General features: G+C 35.5%; 1 protein-coding gene across 1 annotated transcript; it reads left to right on the forward strand.

Annotated features, from left to right (window-relative positions):
• Positions 1-3,523: 3,523 nt before the first annotated feature.
• LOC144853546 (microtubule-actin cross-linking factor 1-like) lies at positions 3,524-24,740 on the forward strand. Its single transcript, XM_078711245.1, has 45 exons — positions 3,524-3,644; positions 3,731-4,030; positions 4,568-4,682; positions 4,856-5,073; positions 5,516-5,833; positions 5,994-6,160; positions 6,533-6,692; positions 6,834-7,041; positions 7,316-7,548; positions 7,859-8,092; positions 8,416-8,562; positions 8,732-9,157; positions 9,281-9,601; positions 9,815-9,929; positions 10,095-10,309; positions 10,403-10,720; positions 10,896-11,062; positions 11,167-11,326; positions 11,539-11,752; positions 11,842-12,074; positions 12,174-12,407; positions 12,705-12,851; positions 12,954-13,376; positions 13,589-13,900; positions 14,025-14,139; positions 14,577-14,791; positions 15,113-15,430; positions 15,558-15,724; positions 15,811-15,970; positions 16,228-16,456; positions 16,627-16,862; positions 17,042-17,174; positions 17,287-17,486; positions 17,677-18,009; positions 18,154-18,316; positions 18,456-18,622; positions 18,951-19,280; positions 19,535-19,685; positions 19,928-20,070; positions 20,241-20,456; positions 20,754-20,978; positions 21,469-21,681; positions 22,124-22,288; positions 22,806-22,976; positions 23,058-24,740. Exons 1-45 carry the CDS (start codon positions 3,534-3,536, stop codon positions 23,568-23,570), a joined length of 10,059 nt encoding a protein of 3,352 aa, XP_078567371.1. The 5' UTR covers positions 3,524-3,533; the 3' UTR covers positions 23,571-24,740.
• The last annotated feature ends 88 nt before the right edge of the window (positions 24,741-24,828 follow it).

The following is a 24,828-nucleotide window of genomic DNA, read 5'->3' on the forward strand; positions in this document are numbered from 1 at the left end:
CACTTTCAACGAGGTTACAGAAATACAGGGTATAGTTATTGTATTATGATTCATGTCTTAGTAGGTCTGTCTTCCAATTTCCAAAGAGCATTTTGTTGACAACACTGTTTCAGTTTTACCGTGTATCCTCTAGTTATCTCTCTATATTCTCTTTTACGTTGATAGCTTTATAATCTATTTTTAGGTATTTGAGAAAGAGATTAGTGACTATCAGGACGTGATAGAATCGGTGGTTAGTTCCACATCAGAACTCATCAACTTGGCCAAACCAGAAGAACGCACCATCTACCAGTCTAAGCTGGACGACTTTCGGCGGCGACACAACAACTTGATTTCAAATTTGAAAAAGCACGGAGAGCTTCTTCATATGTTTTCAAGTAAACTGGTTGATCTTGAGTTGGAAGTCGAGAAGTTTGAAAGCTGGCTCTTGCCATTACTTCAAGAGCTTGAAGCAAAAGACATTGCCGAACTAAGCTTATCGGACATGGATTCCAAGTTGCAGGTAAATTTATTTATTTAACTTCTTGTTTTAAATATCTCTTGTAGTTATCTAATTTACATTCTCAGCATCGTCATTATCTTCCATTACTGTGCAAAATCTCGCTTTAGTACAGCCATTCATACATTATTTTCTAATTTTTAAGATGGCAGCTCAATATATAAATCGTCAGCAGATACAGTACCAGAAGATCCTGAGTCTCGCAAGGGAATTGTTTGATCATCCTCGCGCTAATAATACCACACAACTTTCGGCGATGATGATGAACTTTAAACATAACTGGGCCTCGTTAGAAGCCGCACTTGCTACAAGGTTGGTATCTTAAGACGATGTTGAAATAATTTATAATGATAAGTATATCAATGGTAGTAATTATGATGATTATGAGGGATGAAATATGAATATAGAAAATGGTATTGATTATCATGTTATGTAAATCATCATTACAATTGATGACGATTTAAATTAGCATACGGCATAAGTAGACCTACATTACTGGTGCATTCTGTAGAGTTTATGGTTTTAATGTTGATTAATACAAAGAATATACAACATAAATGTATACTACTGGCATACATTCGAATAATATACAATAGAAACTTGCTTTATTCTTGTTCAAAACTGTCCCTTTTTTTTCTAGACGTGGACAGTTTGATCAGCGTAAATTGACAGAAAAGCGATATGAGAATATGGCAGCTGACGTACGATCATGGCTTGACAGAATGCAACATACCCTAGACAGCATTACATTGAAGGCAAGAGACGAACATACAGTGGACATGCAGCTCCAGCAACTTAAGGTATTACAAATATTTCAATTTTAAGATTAGCTTCTTTCTTGTTTTACGTCATCATTCTTGTGTATTAAAAATGTGGTTGCTTATCAAGTTGCATACAGTAGACATGCAGCTCCAGCAACTTAAGGTATTACAAGAACAAGTATTTCAATTTTATGATTAACTTCTTTCTTGTTTTACATCATCATTCTTGTGTATTAAAAATGTGGTTGCTTATTGATTTCAGCTAACACAGGAAGAAATTGGCGACAACGAGAAGCTGATTGACGACATTAACAAGCTAGGCACAACATTGAACAACCTCTTTAGAGAGCACCAAGTGAGCATAGCAACTAGTCATCATCAAAAGTCAGACGAAGTTGAAGAAGGTCTGCAACCTAGTTGGTCAATTGCTAGAAGTTCTAATTCTCTAGATGGCGCTCTTGGTAAGAATCGTTAGTTTATATTTATTATCTCATCGTAGCATGATCTATTTCTAAATCTACTAACAACTTACCGTACGTGCTATTGTAATGGTTAATTAAGTTGATATTTATATGTTTTAAACAAAATGTAAATAATAATTTAAAAATGTTTTCGATCAACAGATGTGGGAGAGACTAAATTCGACAAAGAACTTGCCTTAATAAATCGACGCTATGAAGCGCTAAAGAGGACAATATCTGGTTTTATTGAGGACCTTGCCTTAATTCGCCTATGGCTCAGCAAGCAGGAAGATGTGACCGCTACGAAGTTATCCGTAGAAACCCTTCTCAGACGACTTACCGAGAAAAAGCCAACGAGCAGAGATTTAAATAAACTTTCAGCCGAAATAGATGCTTTCTTGGTAATTATCTAAAGAATTAGACAAATAAATAAGTAGGCCTATAAGATAAAGTGAAAGTATTTCTAAGGCCTTGTCTACAATATTAAACTTTGTGTGACATAAAAATGTTATGTGCCCATATATGGAGATGATGATGATGTAATATCACTACTATGTTTAGGAATATCACTACCTTTTTTTTGCACATCACAAAAATATTACTCAAAACTGTTTTATTGAGTATCACTAGTGTCTATTTCTAAGAAATTAATTATTAAAAATCTATGCAAAATCTTACTGACCAGAAATTTACTATTAGGCCTATATTGCATTTTACAGATTGTAAGTAAGGAGGTTGACGAACTAGATCCGTCAATTCTGGAAGTCATCAACGCTGGAGAGACATTTCTTCGAGAGAACCATGACACACTCACGACTGAATGTTACTCTAAACTTCAACAACATATCAGTGAACTTCGAATCATGTACGAAAAATTGAAGAAAAATGCCGCTGAATGGTTAAGCAGTTCACACACTGTTCTTGATGAACTGGAGCAAAATCAGCAAGATTCTGTAAGTTACTAAAACAACTCCGGAATAGACATTTTACACTGCTTTTTCTCTATGTTATATCAATTAATAATTTATACATTTTTGTTTTACCGCATAGGCTATGTTGAGTGAGCAATATAGAAATGCAGTCATGAGCCTACAGGATCTCTTAGATTGGATAAGAAAAGCAGAGAACAACCTGGCAAGTGAGGACTCTATTGGCAGCTCAATATCCACACTTATGAGACAACTCACTGAACAAAGAGTAAGTTTCCTATTGTGTTTATTTCAACTTTATCTTGGCTCGTTAACAGCTGAGATGTATTCTTGTATTGTACATAATAGGGCAAAATACAAATAGTCTCTATACGCTGTTTAGCACAAGTGTAAAAATGAAAAAGTTGATGAAAAATAAACCAGGAAAAAGCCTAACAAACCGAATAAATTGACCAAAACAACAGAAAAAAGTCCGAAAGCCAAGACAAGCTTGCTATTTATTCACAAGTGTCATAATGATGTGAGTTTATATTTTATTTCTCATGTATTTTGCCCCAATTCCTTTTAGAAACTGCTAGATGATATCCAAGAACATCAGACTCCAGTTGTAAAGTCAATAAAAGATGCGCAGGAGATGCTACAAAAGTATCGGTCAAGACTTAGTGAAGATGAAGTTGATAAATTGACTGATCTTAACTCTGAATTAAGCCATCGTTTTAATCGCGTCAATGGCGAGTCTGCAGCACGTTTTACACAACTCCAGATAGCTTCTCAAGATCTTCCTAAATTCGAAGAAGAAACTTCCGAATTTGAGCGTTGGATGGCGGTAGCTGAGCAGCATCTGGATACGTCCATCAAGACGGTCAACAGAGACCTCTCCACTATGCGTCAGCAACATGTACAACAGAAAGAATTTAATGAAGATGTTCTCACACATTTGGCCGACCTAAAGTTTATCATCAAGGCTGGAGAGAAGATTATAGAAATGTCAAAGGTCAGAATATATATATATTCTAATATAATTATTAACATGTTTACATAGCAGTATACGTAATCGATATAAATATTTTAAAATTACAGAATTATGAAGAGTCACTATTGAAGTTCAGAACGAGCATAAATGACTTCCAGTCAGTTTCTTATCCGGGATTCACAATAATATCAGACCGTTTGACCAATGTGACGAGACGTTACGACCGCCTGAAAGCTGGAAGCAGCGAACATCTCTCCAGATTGAGTGACGTCATTGGTTTGCAACAGTTGTTTGAAGATCGATCAGATAAGTTTCATCGCTGGCTACAAGAGACTGAATCAGCATTGCGTAGATTGATATCAAGTGGGAGTGGCCAAAGCATGCAACAGCAGACTAACAAATTACAAGTATTGTATTCATATAAAGCTTTGTTCTCACTACGCAACGTAACGCAATCTACACAACATAAGCAAATGCCCTTCCAATAATTGTGTTTGCTCCCGCCTGCGTGAAATCAAACCTGTTTGCAGCACTATTGCGTCGTCGATTCCCACTTGTGATTACGCAATACATGCGTCGATACGTTGCTGCGTTGCGTTCTAGTGGAAACCACGCTTTATGATACATATATTATGATACATTAATGTGCAATATATTTAAATCATTTTACTGTATTAAGTAAACACCTGATTTTAATACAGTAATATATTTCTCCCGAAAAGCCAATTACTAATTTGTTTCTAAAACTCAAACGTCATTCTCATTAGAGAATACACTTTAGTAGGCCTAATAAAATTGTGCTCGTACTCTATACTACTGATAGCAGCAAAGTACCATAATTATATTTAAAAAATGGGTAAACCGTCATTACTTTTTTTGTAGCCTACGTGAATTTCAGAAAGCATTATGTAAATGTAACTGTTTTTTGTGTTTAATTCGTATAGTTAATGCAAGAGGATTTAGTGGCTCACTTGCAAGATATCGACCAATGTAAAGAGTGTTGTCGAGAACTTGGTGACGCAGAGCCTAAGCTGGAGCCTGGCGCAAGAAAGAGAATTGGTAAATATAGACACGATTGTGATAAAGAGCTGTTTATTTGAATATTGTAAGGAACTGGTCATACAATCTCGAAAACAAAAGCATAATTGCCTTATTTTTTATGTATCATTTTGTAGTTGTTATCAGTTGATATTGGTTGAATACTTTTATTAAGCGCCTTTTTGTTTTAATAGATGACATGGTTAGGCGTTACAATGCACTTGATGCCGACATAAAGTCGCACAGTTCCCAGCTTCACGAGGGCCTCGTGCAGTCTCAGAGTTTCCAGGAAACCTATCATGACTTGTTGCAATGGCTGGAGCTCATAGAAGCAAAGGTTTACAAGATGGAAAAAGGAACGCTGTTGATAATCAAACGACCTCCACTTATTGAAAATCTCCAAGAGGTTAAGGTATCAAATAAAATATATATATATTTTTTTTCTTCTTACTTTCATAGACGCAGCCCACGCAACGTAACAAAATGCCCTTCCAATAATTGTGTTTGCCCCCGCTTGCGTGAAATCAAACCTGCTTGTTGCGCGTCAACGTCAGCATGCCGTACTTTGACCTGATTTCACCCCGCGCGTACTTTTAAGTTAAGTACGCGCTGTACTATGTTTCCGGTGTTTTTTGCCTTATGTGTATTCTAGTGGGAACCACGCTTTAAGCGTAATGCCATAATGATTACGTTGTTTGACTGCGCCCCTTGTGCAGGTCTATTTAGTTCGTTTACGATACATACACGCCTATCTGTTAATTGTATAATTATTCTAATTTATTATTTATTAGTTGTGTACTAAATTATGTAATTGCGTTTGAAAAATAACATTTTCCATTTGTAATGCTTTAAAGACACTTGAAGGGGATATTGAGAGCCATCAGTCTGCGATACGAGCCTTCAACGCCATGGCAGAAAAGATTATCAAAGACAGTGAGCCACAGGTTGCAAAAGCAATGCAGACAAAGGTCACTACATTCAGAAACCGATATGATGAACTAATCGACTCTGTCAAACGTCATGGAAAAGTAGTTGACGAGTTTATTACAAGACTTGACGAATTTGAAAAATCAGTGGACCAATTAGAAGATTGGGTGCTGCCAGTCTGTGATGAGTTAGACTCATGGGCCGCGGTAACTCTTGACTACAGCCAAGCTGAAAACAAAATCAAAGTACGTATTTGTTTCTGTTTACTGTCAAACCCTTTGATGCTCAATGTTATAAACCTAATTCAAGACCGTACTAAAGCGTGGTTCCCACTAGTTAGTTAGTTTCAGACACGGTATAATAAGAACACTTACTAATATATGTTAATGACATATTATCTTTTAGAAGTTATTTCAAGAACAATCCGTTCACCAAAATAAATTGAAAGAGATTCACAGTCTGGGGCAACATCTGATTCAGGACCCTAAGGCTAGTGATACGTCTTATGTGGAATCTGTACTTACCAGTGTGGGCAACAACTGGAGAGCTCTTGATGATCTTCTGCAAAAGAGGTACGTAGTATATTTTATTAAAAACTCTTTCTAATAACTTTAATAAAATAGTAAGGATGATTGATTGAAGATGATGATTACGTATTATAATATGGGTTCAAGGATGCAGCCAATCAGACGCGCTGAAATGAAAATGAATTTTGCGCTCTTTATGTTTTCACTATCATGCACTCGAGTGCAAAGTACGCAGCAAAAAAGCGTAACAGCACTCTGCAGAATACCGATCGCGCTAGACTCGCTGCACGATTTACGAGTACGAACCGCCGCATCTCCGGCCACTAACAAACTCTGACTCGTGCATTATTTGTATAATAATCTTTTATCTATTTATAGTTTGTTTCATGTATAATTTGAATTAATTATGTTTCTTAGGAGCAAGCAAATAGAGAGTAGAATCAGAGCTAGTAGGAAGTATAATCACGCGTATAAGGAAGTTGGTCATTGGCTGGATAGCTCAGAGTACAAAGTCAAACAACGTATACCTTTTCCAAATGATAGGAACACGCTTAAAAACCAATTGGAAGATACCAAGGTATGTATCACACTCCTATTAAACTATACTACCACTAACGGTCCTACACCTGGTTGGGAAATATAGTTGAGATTTGAGCCTAGTAGTAGGCCTAATAGCGATATCAACGGTTTTAACAATTTGAAATTAATCTCCAAACAGAAATTCCAAAGTGACGTGTTAAACTACAAACCAACCATTAATGATTACGCACGATATGGGCAAATACTAGATAGACTGACACAAGAAGAAGCACTTGAGTTACATATTCCACCCAGATTCCGCTCTTTGCATATGAGTACAAGTAACATCACACAATCTCTGAAGCCGAGGTCTTCGAATGATGATGATACTAAAATCAGCGCTGAAGGTATATTTTGTTAAATAAGCATAATACTAAAAATGAATATGCATAATATTAAAAATAAATATGCATAATATTACTTTTCGTCTGAGGTCCAATCAATAGATAGATTTCGTGTATACACCACGCCACTCACAGCTGTTGCTTTTTTACTGTAGCCGAGTGGCGCGTCGTGAAAACGGAAACCAGACCAATAACATGGGACCTACTGTACTTTTAGGGTTTATTGCAGTACAACAGCAACAATATGATGAGTTTTTTAAACCTTTTTTCTACATAGTTGATTCACCAATCCAGCAACAAGTCGTAGTGGTTGAACAGCGTTATGCTTCATTGACCAAACAGTTGGATGACGTCATCGATTTCCTGCATATCGTCGAATTGTATATCGATAGAAAGCTAGATCTCACCAATTTACTCGATTGGGTAACAGAGGTCCACACGCATGTCAACCAATCGGCGCCAAGAAGTCTAGATATAAACCAACTAGATAGAGAATTTAAATCATATCAGGTAACACGTGACTGGCACAACTACGGTTTCATTCCACCCCACCTCATCCCCTCACACCCAGTGACTGTCCCATCCAATTCCAAATAACGACGCAACGTAACGCAACCGCCGCAACATAAGAAAATGCCCTTACAACAATTGTATTCGCCCCCACCTGCGTGAAATCAAACCTGCGATGTTCACAGTACTGTTGCGTCGTACTATATATGCTTATTTAATAACCGATAAGTCACGATTGTACACTTTTCGAGCTGCCATAAGTTATACAGTACCACCACTTACATTACAAATTCCTATGTTATAAAATAAGGTCATTCATGGTGATGTTGACTCAAAGAAAGCAGCCATATTGGATTCTGTTCATGGTGCTGAACAATTTCTTTCTGATAAACGTCACCGATTGAACGCCTCGCAAATCGATGATCTTCAGAAGTTAATTGCAGAACTACGTAATCAATACAAGCTTCTGAGTCATAAATCTGGAGATGTGTACAAGAAGGCAGAGGAAACACTCAACAGTTTACGTTTAAGTCATGACGAACAGGTATGGATTATTCATAACAATTACTTTTGATTGGTGGTTGTTGTTTCCGCTATTCAAAATGTCTTAATCTTGTGTTACAGTAACTCTCAAAGAGTTGTTAAAACACCACTTAGTAAAATGTAATGTGGTGTAAATAAATAAACATTACAAGCTTTTTAAAATTTTAAATAATAAATTCATGAGTTTTAACTTGCTCAGTGAAGGCTACATTTACCTACGCTTGCTTTAATACACCTCAATAAGAAAATACTTTGTATAACCAAATAAGGTAAGGCAGTATGTGTTACACCAAAAGTAGACCTAAATGTATGTCATAATTGTAGGTAAAACTGCAGGAAGAATATGATGCCATTAATGGGAATATCAAAGGGTTACTGGATTGGGTAACTCAGGCTGAAAACCAAATGAGCTTAGGCCAGCAGCTATCGGAGCAGGTTACGTCATTGTCAGACCAGCTTAGTCAACACAAGGTATGTTATGTTTTCGTGGTTGGAGAAAAGTATAATAATTAACAGGACGGTTTATATTGTAAGAATTAGTTCAACAATAAATATATACTAAGTAATATACTAAGTAATCGTCTAACTTATATATACTAAGTAATATACTAAGTAATCGTCTAATTTTATTAACCATCAGATATTCAACGAGTCGGTAGGAGGTCACCAGGAAGATGTGTTGGAAGCCTGCCAGGAAGCCCAGCATTTTCTACGACAGGCGCTTGACAATTTCACCTCAAGTGACATCGAAAACCTACAGAAGGCCGTCACCAGCTTGAGATCTAGATACAACAGCCTTAGCAGCCATTCGAATTCACGTCTTACCAAACTTCTTCAAGCTCGTCATGATCTGGAACAAGTTCTAGCAGAGGTCGAAGAATTTGAAACGTGGATGTCTACAGCCACTGGACAGTTGCATCGATCAATGAGAAGTATCGGAATGGATGCTGATCGTGTTAAACAGCAATGTGAAGAACAGAAAGAATTTGCTGAAGATGTTATAAGCCAGACAGCCAATTTAAAGTTTATCACGTTGGCAGGCTCCAACTTTGTAACATTCTCAAAGGTAACTTAGGACTTTTGAATAAGCTTATTTGTTTAATGTGGATCGATCAGACTAATAGTTATTATGCAAACATAAAATAAATGATATGTCATTTCATGCTTTTTTGTTTAATTTCATGCACAGGAATACCAGAAAGCTTTGGCAGAGTTCCGAGACTCTATAGAAAACCGCCATTTTTCTTCGTCTTTCACTGGTCACATTGATAGCAGTACATTGTCTGACAGACTAGGTGACCTGAACAATCGATATAAGCAATTGAAATCACAATGTCAGGCTCACACGGCTCTGATGATGAAGGTTTTTGACATGATGCAGATATACCAGTCATCATCTCGGTTCATGCATGAATGGTTAGAAGATATGACTGAGGTTGTCAAGAAACTCGTGAAAGAAGAGGTATCTGGAGAGCCAGGACAATATCAAGAGCAGATCGACAGAGTAAAGGTATTAGTCTCAATAACCTATTCCACTTGATATACTTTGTCCTATGTGGCGTCTCCTGATACAAATATATGAAATGATTCTATACGCTTTTTAACATATAATTCCTAAATCCACGTGCTGATTTGCATCCACTATTGGTACTAAATACATCAAATGAACATTCATAATAAAAATATATTGATATAATTATTATAATGTAACCATGTACTCTAGGATGTATCTGACACAATTATTCTGCATGGTAGAGAAGTCGACAGATTGAAGGAATCAGGAAGAAGTCTCTATGACGTTCATGATGACGTCAAGCCGAGTGTACAAACGAATCTAGGTATTCAACTACTACTCATTCTTTACACTAATATCAGCATTCTCATAATTACGAATCACATGACAATGTCTTGTATTATAAGCTTTACAACCGGGTGAATATGGTTATAATACACATACATAACACAATAGTATGTTACTTGCTTTATTTCAATGTTAACTTTAGAAACGGTCACCAAAAGGTACAACGATCTAAAAGCCCAGCTTTCTGACTACAAGATGAAGCTCACCAGCAATTTAAGTGGCAACATTAGTCTTCGAGAAAGACTAGAAAACCTCTTGCGACAAATTCAAGACGCAGAGCATATCTACGCACGCCTTGGACAGATTCCAATCGTGTTGAAGAAAGAACCTCTAACAAACATTCTACAAGATTATGTGGTGAGAAAAATATTATTTTATAACGGATTTTCCCAATAATACGAACCTTTACCTTTACAGCAGCAATCACTTTTATGATGTTTTTCTTGCTAGAATCTGAAGAACATGTTAACTGCTCTACAGTCCGTTGTGACAAACATTAATCGTGATGTTACCAGCGTTGTTCAGAGTGGAAGGAGTAGCTACCTTTCTAACATTCAGATGAAATTAGATGACATGAACTCACGTTACAGCCGGCTTTCAAGCCCCGTCATGGACAGATGTGAGTTTGTTCAGCGCCTACTGGAGAAGGTAAATCTTTTGCAGAGGGAAGCAGATGAAGTAGAAGATTGGGTGCTTCCAGAGTTGGAGATGTTGCAGTCTGCGGATATTACTAAGAAAGAGTTATTAGAACTTCAGAGCATACTACAAGTAAGTCTTACGAACTGCTAGTACATTTAGTGATAATTATACTATAAACATCTAGTTATAGTCTAGTTCCTTGTATAATATCAATACATAATAAACCTATGCACATTAGATATACAATCTAAACAATGTATATTACAGAAAATATTATGCAGTTTATATTTGTGTTAATATTTAGAAAACCGAAACCGGATTAGACAGGTATGCTCTTCAGTACAAAACGGTTATTGATATTGCTGATGAGCTGTTATGTGAAAAGGACGTTGCCGACTCGTCGAGTGTAGTAGAGCTCCAGGAAAGTATCCACGACAATTGGAATGGCCTTAAAGAAACACTTTCTTCTAGGTATGGACAAAATGACACATAAACTATACCACTTATCCGAAATAAATTCCAACAAAATCATTGTATGTAATGATAATTATATTATTAACTTATTGTAACAATAGAAAACTATTAGTGGAGGAAAGAATCGAAGCGATGAGGCTCTACAACTTTTTATTAAAAGAGGTTATTCCGTGGCTCGCAAGTATGGAGAGAAAACAAGCCCAACTTGGCAGTGTGCCTAGTACTATGGAGGACATACAAGCACAGCTTAATACAATAAAGGTAACTGCAACATTTCGAATGAGAGGATTCTCAAAAATGTTCAATAACTATTTGTCAAAATTGATAACCTTTTCATGACATGACTACAGTCCACTGCGCAGCTGCCGAGTCGAAAGAGCTTGATACTTATCACACATTTATACACATACAATGTGTCAAAAACAAATGATACTAATAAATTATAATAACTAATTAAACAATATTTATTTCAGCCTTTCAGAAGTGAAGTAGCTGACTATCAGACGAAAATCTCCAAGCTAAATGTTGCTGGCGCGAAGGTAGACGAATTGATGCATGACGTGCCGTCAATGATGGGCCGCTCATTCCGACGATCTTCACTTCTCATCACGTCATTACCAATGTTTGATAGATTCGGTTCGTTATTTTCCTCTAAAACATCCGGAGAAACGTCAGTTTACCACCAAGGTATAGTCTTAATTTCAATTTCTATTATTATTATGTGTAACATACTTTATAATTAAAAACTAAGAAAGTTATATATCTTTTTTTTATAGACGATTCTGAGGTACAACAGCAAATGTCCGACATAAACAAACGTTATAAATCGCTGTCAGTTTCTCTTGAAGACAGAGAGAATGAGCTTGAAATGAACCAAGACATTGCAAGAGTTCTTCTACCAATTGACCAGTTGACCAGTTGGACTGTGAAAACAAAATCTAAATTATCAAATTCAAAGCAATTATCAAATGATATCACCGGTGCTCAAGCTGATTTAGACAGATTATTGGTAAGTAAAGGCCATCGTGTTATTTCAATGTATACAACAACACATTTTGTAACACACAACAGAAAAAAATTCATTTTGAAAAATAACTTAATTTGACAGAATATCCATCAAGAGATTCTTGATCAGCAGTTGCCAGTACATAAGTCTTGCGACAGTGCCAACAAGTTACTGCATGACAAGAGGGAACATCTCAGCCAAGAGCAGTATGATACTGTTAGCGACAGAAGTGGAGACCTTAAGGTCAAATACAACGACCTGTTAGTGATCTTTAACGACGGCAAGAGATCGTTGGAAGAAAATATGTTAAAATTACGTATTCTTGAAGACGAAAGGGTATGTTTTTAAATTGACCTGCTGGGCAACTACGGATTCTTATTCTTACACTTACTGTGTTAATTTCTAGCAATGTATAAGATTGAATAAAACACTTTCCTAATACGTGTAAGCAAAGATATAAAGTTAATTAATCAGAAGTATAAAATGTATATTCTGTTTCCTTTTTAGATTCTCTCTGGATATTTACGTTTACTTTCACATTTTCATTTTGCTTATCTATCTAGTCAATTGTTTACATCATGCTCTTGTTTTATCAATTTACCTTTTAACTGTTTTATAATTATTATCTATAAGATTCTGATTAAAGGAAAGCTGGAAGACTCAGCAACATCACTTACCCAACTTGTTGATTGGATAACTCAAATGGAAAAGAAGTTAGGATCACAACAGCCTATGGCTGACCAACTAAGACCACTCAGTTCTCAGATTGATCGACACACCGTATGTTTTATAATGGTTTTGTAAAATACTGATTCTTTCTGCAATTATCATACATCTTGCATCTTATACATACTACATTCTATCAAATAATTGATTTTACAGGCACTGAATGGTGAAATTGTGTCTAGACGGTCATCTGTTGTTCAGACCATTGAAGATGTTCATTTGTTACTCAGGCAGTACGGAGACAAAATCCGCAAAGAAGATACCAAACACCTGGGCATCGGAAACGACCTAATGCAGCGTTATGAAGCTCTTAGCAGTCAGTCACACAAACGGGTAAACCAGTTGACATCCGGCTTTGATGACTTACAGAGATACCGTGAAGAGTGTGATGCTTTCCTTCAATGGTTGCAGACAACAGAGATCTCTTTAGACAAGCTCGAGAGGTCAAAGGGTCACGATCTCGTGAATCTTCAACGCCAGTTACATGATATGGAGGGTCTGGTTGAACAAATTAGTGATCAGAAAGGAGATTTGAAGTTCTTAAAGAGAGCAAGTCAACGATATATTGATATTTCTAAGGTAATATAATCGACGAAATTACTTTCTCTACAAGGACTTTATACATCATTTTTATAAATGATTGCTTTTGTTTTTCCTGACCTTGTTTATACTTTGTATTTTTTGGGTGAAATGGAACCCTCCATTATTTTACATGATATCATTCATGATATATTTATATATATATTAATTTCTTAATGATTTGTATTCTTCTATTTTGGTTTGACTAAAAGAATTTCCAAGATGGAATTTTTGAGTACCGTCGACGTGTTGATATGGATCATAGTTATGCGGAACTCCCAGAGTCACGTCAGATCCAAAACGAACTATCGGACATCTACGAAAGATACACTGCTTTGAAGGCTAGTTTGCAAATACGTTTAAAACTACACAAAGAACTTATAAACAAACACAACAAATATACAGATTCGATCAATGTGGTGCTGCCATGGATACAGAGTGCATATAGCAGTGTGTCGAATTTTATCAAAGAACCACTTGAGACAGAGCCTGAAGGAGTTGCCAGACAAATGGAACAAGTTAAGGTATGTATCAATTTTTTCTCCTGAGAAAAGGAGAACTCGCTCCAATTGTATATGTTGCAAAACTTAAACACCTTAAACATAAAGGCTATTATATCATTTGTTTACACATTCATGTTTTTTACAGACACTTCTCCATGATATTGTCTTGCATACAAAGGATATTGAAACGCTTAAAGATTCTGGAAAGAGTTTGGCTTTAGCCCAACCAGACATTTCAGACAAGGTTATGGGAACTGTTGGTGAGTTTTATTTCTACGTTTATACCCTATATGTTTTCTACCATCGATAAGATAAAGTAACATTAAATAAAGCGAATTTTATATAATACAATAATTAGTTTTTAGTGCATATCTGTATGAATGTTGGAGTTGGAGGGGCACGCCCTTTGGCGATAGTAATCTTTGACAGCTTTTGTCTCTCCTCAGTGCTCCACTTTCACGTTTTATGTTATGTTTGTATTGTCTTTACTGAAAGGAATAAAATAAATAAAATAAAATAAATATATTCTGACATCGACATTTACTATGATATATTCAGAAAGTGTAAGTAATATCATTATAATATTGGTGTAAACTCTGGAGCTAACATTGTTGTGACCTGTCCTGAATGATGCAAAGATATACAGTATATGTATACAATCAAAATAATTGTTATTATATGTTAACTCAATGCATAGATGATGCATCCAAAAGGTATGAATGGATGGAAGCCCAGCTAAGCCTTCGTAGAGATGAATTAGAAAGAAACTTAGGCTTATCACGAAGTGTCTTAGATGAATTGGATCGTCTGCTTGCATGGTTGGAGGTGACAGAAAAGAAATCTGCCAAGGTCGTTAATGCTCCTGTCGTTGTTAAAAAAGACTCCATCTACGAAATTGTGCAACAACTGAAGGTAATGAAATGTGACATAATATAACTTTTGTAATATTATGAAAATTTCAATTTTCGACGATCTAGGAGTGAGTTAGGCTATGTTAATTCATTTTGGTTTTGGGGAATTTGTGACGCGCTTACTCACTCTCCTCATTGGTGGTTTTAGGTCCAGGCCGACGACACATCGATGCTTAGATCCTAGGTCGCCGGTTGTTGCAAATCGTCACTGAGAGTATTAATCTTATGTTATTATGTTGAGTATCGCCGTGGACCGATAAGGAATAATAGTCAACTGTAAGAGAAACTTCATTTTTGTAATATTACCAATTTTTTTTTACAGTTTTATGAGACAGATATTGATAGTCATCGACCACCATTTGAAAATGTCAAAGAGTCTGGCCGACTCCACATCCAGAAGAGTGACCATCAAGCCGGGCAGAAAGTCAGATCCAAATTAGATTCACTAACATCAAGGTTCAAACGCCTAGAGGGAAGTGTTTCGAATCATTCAGAATTCTTACAGAAATTGTTATCAAAGTTTAACAACCTCCAGAGCGAGGTAACAAAGTTTGAAGACTGGATGACACCAGTGATTAGTGTTCTTGAATCACATGATCTAAATCACATGAGTTTATTGGATCTTGGATTGAAACTAATGGTAAGAATGTTTACATTTCGAGAAAGAAGTGAATGTTCTTTATTACAAAAGTTCAAAGCAACATTTTTAATTCAAATTATTAGGCATAAGTTCAGTTTTATTACATTATTGTGTATTATATATGTAGGAGGTTCAGCGGTCCGTTGACGATCAAAAGTACACTCTCCAGGACATTAAACGTCTGGCTAATGAAATTACACGTGACTCCAAAACATCAGATAGCAGCGCTGTGACGGAGATTGTTTCAAATCTTTTACACAACTGGGAAATACTGGAAGAGCTTCTCAAGAAAAGGTTAGAATATACACTATTTTATGTCGCAAGAGTTTGTAAAAAAATCAAGTCCTTCCAAGTTCTATATAACACTTCCTTTGTTTCAGAAATCAGCAACTAGAAGAGAAAGAAGCTGCTTATAAACGCTTCAATGATTCCGTCAAGCTTTGTACTGATTGGTTAGAAAGAATGGAAGAACGAGTCAGTCGTCTAGATATAGTGGCTGTAGATGGAGAGATACTGAAGAAACAATTGGAACAATATATGGTTAGTTTTTTTATGATGACGTTCATGTCTTCCATCAGTCTAATTCAAATCAAACTACTTTAGCAATATCGCTGTGATTTTATTTAATTTGAATTTTATTATATTTTCAAACCAAACCAACAGCAAAATGAAATTCGCGAATAACAGGATAATCAAATAGTTTAGCCATTTTGTCCAGGTACAAATGTTGTACGAAGATTTATATACAGATTCCTTTTATTACATACAATACAATATAACATATCTTTATTTTTCAGCCTCTTCGCAGAGAACATTCTAGTTTTTCGACGTTGCTTGAGGAATTGAACAGATACGGTAAAGCGATTGAAACATTGAGTGAAGATCAAGAAAGAATGGTTCGCTTGTCAGCTCAACTCCGCACTCAGCAGACTGACATGGCAATAGGTCGCCCTGTGGTAGGAGGAAGAAGACGAAGAGCTTCAATTGGCTCTGAGTTAGACTTCGGCTCATTTATGCAGGATGAAGGTATCCAATGGGTCAATTATTTTACAATTATTAATCATTTCTCATGGTAATGTTAAATAATATTCAAAATATGAAGATGATAATATAATTGTGTTATTAATTATTGTATTTTCTCCAAACTTACTCAGTATAGCACTGTTTATTTACTTTTAAATCTGTCGTATTTTAAGGTTTATCTGATATACAACGCCAAATCATGGATGTCCAAGATCGATATCAAGTTCTTGGCGAGAAGCTAGCTGATCGCGAGTATGACATCACCACAACTCAGAAGACTGTTCAGCAGTACCAGATGGAACTTAACGAGTTCAGCAACTGGTTGAAGAGAACAGCCCAAGCCTTAGAAGGAGGTGTTACGTCAGTAGAAAGTATAGATCAAGCTCAGAAGCTACTTGAGAAGCACGAGGTAGGTTGACGTTTGAAAGAGTAAGAGAGGTCGTTGTTAGTGGCACTGTTAATTACTCTTTACTTGTATTGCAAGTCCTCAATATTTTGCACATTAGGTCGTTTTGGCTGATTTTATTTGACTATGTAGTTTGCAGTTTGTAGGTGCGCCATGTTTGAATGCTATTCTTGTTTTTATAGGTTCTTCGTAAAGATATAAATGACCATTACAAATTCATGGAATCTGTGATGGAACTTGCTCGTGAATTAACCTCATCAAAGAAAGATCATCCTGTTGGATATGATAAAATCAACTCACAGATGAAAACCATTGGTAAGTTTGTCCACAATTAGTATACAAAATAGTAGGATTGTTATCTCTTTAGTTCTGACAGATTTTAAAACAAGGTCTATGTTTGACCTCATCAACTATTTTCTTTTATTAGAGGAGCAGTGGATTGAACTACAAGAAGGTCTTAACATTCGAGGGAAAGACATACGAGGAATTATAGACGCACTGAATGACTTTGAAGTTAGCTGGAAGCAGCTCAGACTTTGGCTAGAGGAGACGGAAATGATTATGTCTGTTTTCGGACCAATTGGAATTTCACCAGAAATCCTTCGAAACCAGTCCTACCAAACTGAGGTATACATTTACTGTTTTGTATAAATGTGGTTTTTTTTGTCACAAATGAAGTTAAATATTTAGTATCAATGTGTCCTGATGTTTACAATAATTAGTCGACTAAACTGAGAATGCTTTAAAAATCAATCAATCGTTTTAGTCTTTATATTATAATAATAATATATAATATATATAAATAATGTTATTTTAGGTGTACCAGAAACATTTTCCTTCCCATGAGGTCCTCCTTGAAAACATGAAAAAAAGTAGCCAAGCATTAATCAACCGGTTCTCCTCTCGTTCACGGACGTCATCTCCGATCAATGATAAAGTCAATGACGTCACCAGACTGTGGACTGTTCTTTATCACAAGCTTGAAGATCGTCATGACACCATTAACAGTGTCTTGCAAAGTAGCGAGAAATTTCATACATCTCTGCAAGGCTTTACTGATTGGTTGATTCAGTTTGGAAAGGTTGTCAAAGGTCTTTCTCCAATTGGTGGCAGCAACGAGCAAATAAAGAAACAGATTGAAGAAACCATTGTAAGACCAACTTAAAATCTTTGCAAAAGCATATTATTGTTATTAAACAATTAGCTTTAACCCGATTTGAAATAGTTAATGGCATGCCTCATTCAATTGCTCATTTAATATTAACTCCTAAAATATTGCTACCTTTGATTATAGGCTCTTCAACGAGACGCGGCTCATATGAACCCACAGCTTCAAACTCTGTTGTCAGGCCAAAGTAACCTTCTAACACTGAACCCTGAAACGACAGCTAGGCTTGAGATGAATCTAAAGTTGGACAGCGTACAAGTTCCGTTTGATGAATACAAAAGACGACTCGGTAAAAAGTGACCAATAAGAAAACAAAATAATGTGATGTGATATTAAGTTTCTTATATTTATTTGGAAAGAATATTCATCTAGAATGGTAAACTGTATCATACATTTTGATTATTTTATTTTATATTTGTTTACTTCAGATGAACGCTTGGCTAGACTAGAAGGAGCACTCTCAGAGGTCGATCATCTAGATGACGCGATAGCTGCAATGATTAAATGGTTGGAAAGTAAAGAAAGACTATTCAGCGTGTCTAAACCTATTTCAGCCAATCAAGATTCTCTCAGATTACAGATTACACAGCACCAGGTAAACTGGTTATTTTCATAAGGTTGATCGCAAATAGGGTGCGCGATGCATGTTGGGAAGGATTTGGGAGCAAGCGTCACGACGCGTACATACGTGATTTGTTGTTTGTACGTACGCGTCGTGACGTTAGCTCCAAACCCTTCCAATCATGCATTGTACAATGACGTTTCTCGCGAAATCAAGCTATTTGCGATAAACCTTATTATCAGAGAAATGACTGGCGTATGGCTCTGATTATAAGGATATTTGTGTATTACATTGTTATTATGATAAATTGATGTAACTATTGATTCGACTATATACATACTTTCTATATTACATATTTTAGGAGTTAACAAAAGAACTTATAAGGCAAGCATATAGCTACGAGAGACTTACGGATCAGATAAAATCACAGATGTCAAAGTTGAAGAAAGGCCCAGAACACGACATGCTATCCAGTGTGTATGACGACCTAGTGCGACGGTGGGAGACAGTTAACCGGAAGGCTGGTGATACGGATCAAAGGTTAAGAGAGTGTGACAAGATCTGCCAGATATTCCTAATGGATAAGTACCGGTTTAGTCAGTGGTTAAGCAGTGCCGAAGAGAGACAAGTCGACGTTGGCGCCCTTGTACTACGAATGGACGTTATAAGAAGACAGCAAGATATACTAAAGGTGCCTTTCTCTTATAAATATATATGTCCATAAAAGAGTTGTACAGCTACATATAACATTGGATTATAGGTTGATGTTTTTAATTTAATATGTATGAAAGAAACAAGATGTCTGGTATTACATTATTGTTTAACTAAACCATAAATAAACAGTAAACAATTGCTAATTGTTAATTTTGAACAGGAAATACTTTTCTGTAATATTATTATGTATGTTACTTGCTTAATAAAAAAACACAATTGTTTCTCTTATAGCAAATCGAAACGGATATTAATAACCATATCAAAGATTTTGAGAACACAAATGGAAGTGCCAATAACCTAATAGAGATGACTGATGTCGACCATCAGTATATCAAGGACGACGTTGTGGACATTACAGGGCGTTGGAAAGATATGAAGCAAGGTGCGACAATTAATTCATTTCGGTTCACGTTTAATGTGACTTAGAGATAATATCTGTGTCTTTCACATCGTGATACCATAACTTAGAGAGAATAATATTCTTTAAAATTCTATTCAAAACCGTTTTGATGAAGTTAACAAGGTGCCCAATGCAAATGGTTTGAAGATTAGGCTATAACCGAGAGCTTGAACATTTATTCCAGTGTGTTTGAGGTTAATGTTGCATTATACTTTATGTTACAGATGTTGTAGATTTGAAAAGGTTATTTGAGAGCTTATCCAGTACACTGGTTGACTTCGAAGATCGTCATGCTAAAGTAATGCAAGTAATCGAGAAGTGGGAACACAGACTAAATTCAGGTGCCATTAATGGCAAAGACTTTAAGGTATAATACGCATTTTATACAGTATGGGGCAACATACACAGCAAAAATATAGTGCTAACATACAAATGTTTTAAAATACAGGACCAATTTCTTCAAACGTACTGTGTAATTTTTTAAATAAAATAAATAAGGTATTTGTTTAATAAATCCATTTAATATTTTATCTTAAGAGCGTTCAAGAGGAAATAAAGGCATTAGGTGAAGAAGTGGCAGTTATTCAACATCTGATGGACCTCCTCATTTCTAAAGCACCCTCGCGTGTTGATAGTTTTGATGTAAAGAAAAATGTAGAAGTTATGAGGAAACGTTACGATGCCCTTGTGGCGACGTTAATTGACCGAGAAAAACTGTTTGAGACAGGCAGAATGGAGACATCTTCATTCCAGGTATATCTTACTTTACTATAATACTAAATTTTACATTGAAAAAGCACAAACACATATATGTATATTTATAAATCAAATGCTATTAACTATTTGTAAGGGTCACATATAAAATCATATTCCAGTTCAAATTACTTAAATAACTGTATAGGTATATGTAATAGAGTAATTAGGAGGTTCTAATAATCTCATATATAACACACACACACAAATAACAACAAATGTAATTTAGTCATCAATAAGGCAGAACATACCATGAGGATGATAACTAACTAATAAACAAACTGTGTTCTTTTACAGAAAATGCTAAACGAAATTCATGCTAAGTTAGCAGGACACGAAGACGTACTGGACCAGCACAAACGAGCGCAGGATGTCACCACGTTGTTGAAGCAGATCGAAGACGTCAAAAAGATCTACAGCAGCTTAGATGGCGTAAAGAGTCTCTTAGACCAGGCAACCCGCATATTTAGGGTCATTTACGATAAAGGATTTTTAACAGATCCTGAAGGTTCAAGAGAACAGGTAATTTGAATTCAAACTTGGCTCTACTCCAAAGTAGAACAACTTGTGTAGGCCTACTGAGTATTCTAATACATAACATTTACTGTTATGATTAACGATGATAAAATAGTATATTATATCAACATGCTATCTGTTATAATTATAAATTTTCAGTAATTGCATTGCATGATAATAATGTGAATAAAAGTAATGTTTACGCCACAAAAGAGAAAAAAAATTACATTACATTAATTCAATTACCAAATAACATTAACAACAAGATTACCTAACTTTCGAGTTAAAATAACGATAAGTGAGGCATTTAATGAATAGGCAAACTGCCTTAAAATGTGACATGTTTCGATAAACTATTCTCATCAACGTACTTATATACCAATAGGACAGGTTGTATGTAAATGAGGAAGTAATTAGCATGATAAAACAATACCTTTTTCAATATTTAATTGATTACGTGTTTGATAATTAATAATCAATTATTTCATCATTACAGCTTGATATTCTTAACAAGCGTTTTCATCGAATGACCGATCAGATCACAATAAGATTGGAAGACACAAAGAAGATCATTGTGAAACATGACGAGTTCCAGGATGTTGTAGAGCTGATATTGAGAAAGTTAAGTGCAGCAGAAAGCCAAATGCAACACCAGAAAGCGATTGGAAACGACCTGGAAACACTAAAAAGTCAGCAGTTGGAGGTTCAGGTAACGTTTTAGCGTTTTATGTTGTAGAGCAAGAGTTTCTACAACTTATACTAATAATACATACTGAATTTCTTGTTTTTTAAGACTATCTTTTTAATTCATGATTTAGTTAGACTTATATGTTATCACCTGATCGTTGTTCTAAACTAGTACATAGGCCTACAGAAGAACCCTTCTCTCCAAACATTCCCAAAATTGTTAGTAATTAGAGTTTCATTTATATATATATTTTTCATGTAGGCTAACCATCTGCTTTATTGTGATGTTAGTCTAGTTTTCAGTTGGTTTATAATAAACAATACACTAGGCGCATTTTGTTTTATAGTAATTTAAACCAGAAGCATTTTGTTGAGCTGTCTTTCTTTTTGTATAGTATAATGTAGGCCTATTACAATAGTCAGTCAGGTTTGTTTAGTATACATTTGTTTATTTTGTTTTATAGACATTTATTAAAGGCAATGTTGACCCACTTGTCGAGAAGATTAAAGACCTCAACCGCCTTGGACAAAGCTTACATGCTCTCTGTCAAGCAGCAAATGTTAACGGACAAACGTTACAAATTCGAATGAAGACAATTACTGAAAGATGGAAAGTTCTCAATACAAGGGTAAATATCGGTCTGCCAACATTCAAGATGGTGATACTTACTGTATAACCGGACTTTTATTGATAAATCAAGTTATTTCACATCGCCTACTACAACTCCGGCGTTTACATAAAATAAAAAGAAGTTTCTCGTGGGATTCGAACCGGAACCCCATACATCGACATGTACATTCCATGGTCTAATCCACTCGACTACACAGAGGACTACACAGACGGCTCGACAGAAAGCGTTTGCATTAGCGAATTGTAGTTAGCTCAATTCTTACGCCACACCTTATGGATATGACTACTGAATATCCATGTTTATTTTGTGATGTTTCATGAGGGGTCCCCAACTTATGTACGAAAAGAAATATCGCCACCGGGACACAGACGATGCAAAACGCCAATTTGTGTAAACGCCAGCTTAACAATCAAGTTTTATTTCGTACCATTCTATTAAATCAGTCACATTTAACGTATGACGATCCTATCGTATTTCAGTAACTTAAATTCACTGTTATTCACTTTGTCTTTAGCTATCTGAGCGTGAAGTGAAGTTAAATGAAGGTCTATTGCGATGTGGAAAATTCCAAGATGCTTACCAATCTTTGTTTAACTGGATAAAGGATACTGAAGAGCTCGTGTCCGCCCAAAAGCCACCTTCATCAGACCACCGTGTTATCAAAGCACATCTTCAAGAACAACTGGTAGGTATTTGTTATTGGGCTACCCTGTATATAACATCGATTATAATTGCATGAATTAATATACTTTGTCTTTTGTTTTAGTTACTAGATCGGCTAATTACCGACCGCAAGGCTAGTGTCCAAGCACTTCGGACAATGGGTGAACAATTGTCCAACATTTCAGACCCATCAGACCGTGTTCAAATCAATCGGTCGCTGGAGGAGTTGGAAAGAAGATGGTCGTTACTAGAAGAGGTCGTCAGAACCAGAAGAAGTAACCTGGAAGCGTTAGAAATGTCAACAAGAGGTCAGGTCCACGAACGAGAAGAAATATTTGAAAGACGTGTTGGTTATAACACTAGCACTTTAGAAAGAAACGTATCTGAAAGAAAGTCCGCAGTTGGCCAATCAAGCAGTGGACTTCATGCAGAAAACGGTATTCGTGACACGCCAAGATACGGTAGGCCAGATGAGTCTTACCGAAGGACGGACTTGGAGAGCCGAAATGAACAAGGCCAGCAGCAGTTTGGAAGGCATTCCAGATGGGAATCAGAAACACAAAATGGCCGTTTGACTAGAAAGTCAGATAGCAGAGAATGGACTAGAAATTACTAATTATTACTGATAATTAATACCAATTGCTGAGTAATATTTTATAACAATAACTAATGGTATACATGAGTAATACAATATAAAATAGTATCGAAGTATATAGTTATATATATAATTTTGGGGTTGAATAAAGTATATTCTTTTTTTTATAATAGAAATAATGTAACCCAGAGAATATCTCTATGATGTACCTGAACAAAAACTCCGTATGTTACCGTATTATAAGAGGTTGTTCACATTTTTGATATTGATTATTTTATAATTCATATTTATTCTATAAACAGCAACGCTTGAATGGGTTCATAATGCAATCTTCGTTTCAAAAATGTTATTATTATTATTATTATTTATTCAGCCAGGCGAAAGATACATTTTACAAAATATAATACAAATCAACAAATTAACAAACACGACGGAAGAAGAAAATATAAAATCATAGTCACTAGCTGCCAGGAAAGCACAAAAGCAGCCTAAGCCAGTGTCACCAATTAGGTGTGTACCTCCTTCATTACATTATCTGTACAGCAGCAATAATAATTACCTTTGACGAATGGAATGCACATGTTGGTCTGTTTAGAGGTGTACCTCCAATGTTGTTATTTTAATATGTATATATTATGAAGGTTTAAGAAGTAAGGTTGGCAAACATGGTTTTAGGTAAAATAACGTAGTTCTAATATGAAAGTAAATTTTTCTAAAAAAGTTTTACTTTTATATATTTTTATTTATATAGTAACGTTTTCCAGAGAGCATAGTTACATAAAATAAAGTAGTTTAAAATGTAATTAAAAACAATTAACTCGAAAAGTTGTATATATTTGGTATTTTACAGCTTAAATGTTGCCAATATCGATTGGGTTTCGGTAAAATAACCAATCTCTATGGGGTCCGGTAATTTGCTAGATATGTAAACATACCATAAAGGTAGCCTAATAAGACACGTATTATTGGGATTTGTATTTAACTTTTGGTTTTCGTCAATTTAAACATTAAAACATTTAATATGTTATTGCGAAACATTATAAACAGGTGATTCAATATAAAATAATGTATCGGTAACAGTATAGAATTAATTAACCAAGTCAAATTTTTTATCTTACCGTATTATGAAATGTAATTAAATAATAGCTATATTGGTTTCTAATAATAATAAATAAATGGATGCAGGGAAAAGCAATTAATTGTGGTTTTTTGTTGTCATGTGATGATATGAGCTGAGTGAGCAACTATTAACTATTCGTCTCGGAAGCTGTACAGTACT

Source organism: Antedon bifida, chromosome 10, assembly GCF_963402885.1.
Source record: "Antedon bifida chromosome 10, ecAntBifi1.1, whole genome shotgun sequence".
Taxonomy (NCBI): Eukaryota; Metazoa; Echinodermata; class Crinoidea; order Comatulida; family Antedonidae; genus Antedon; species Antedon bifida.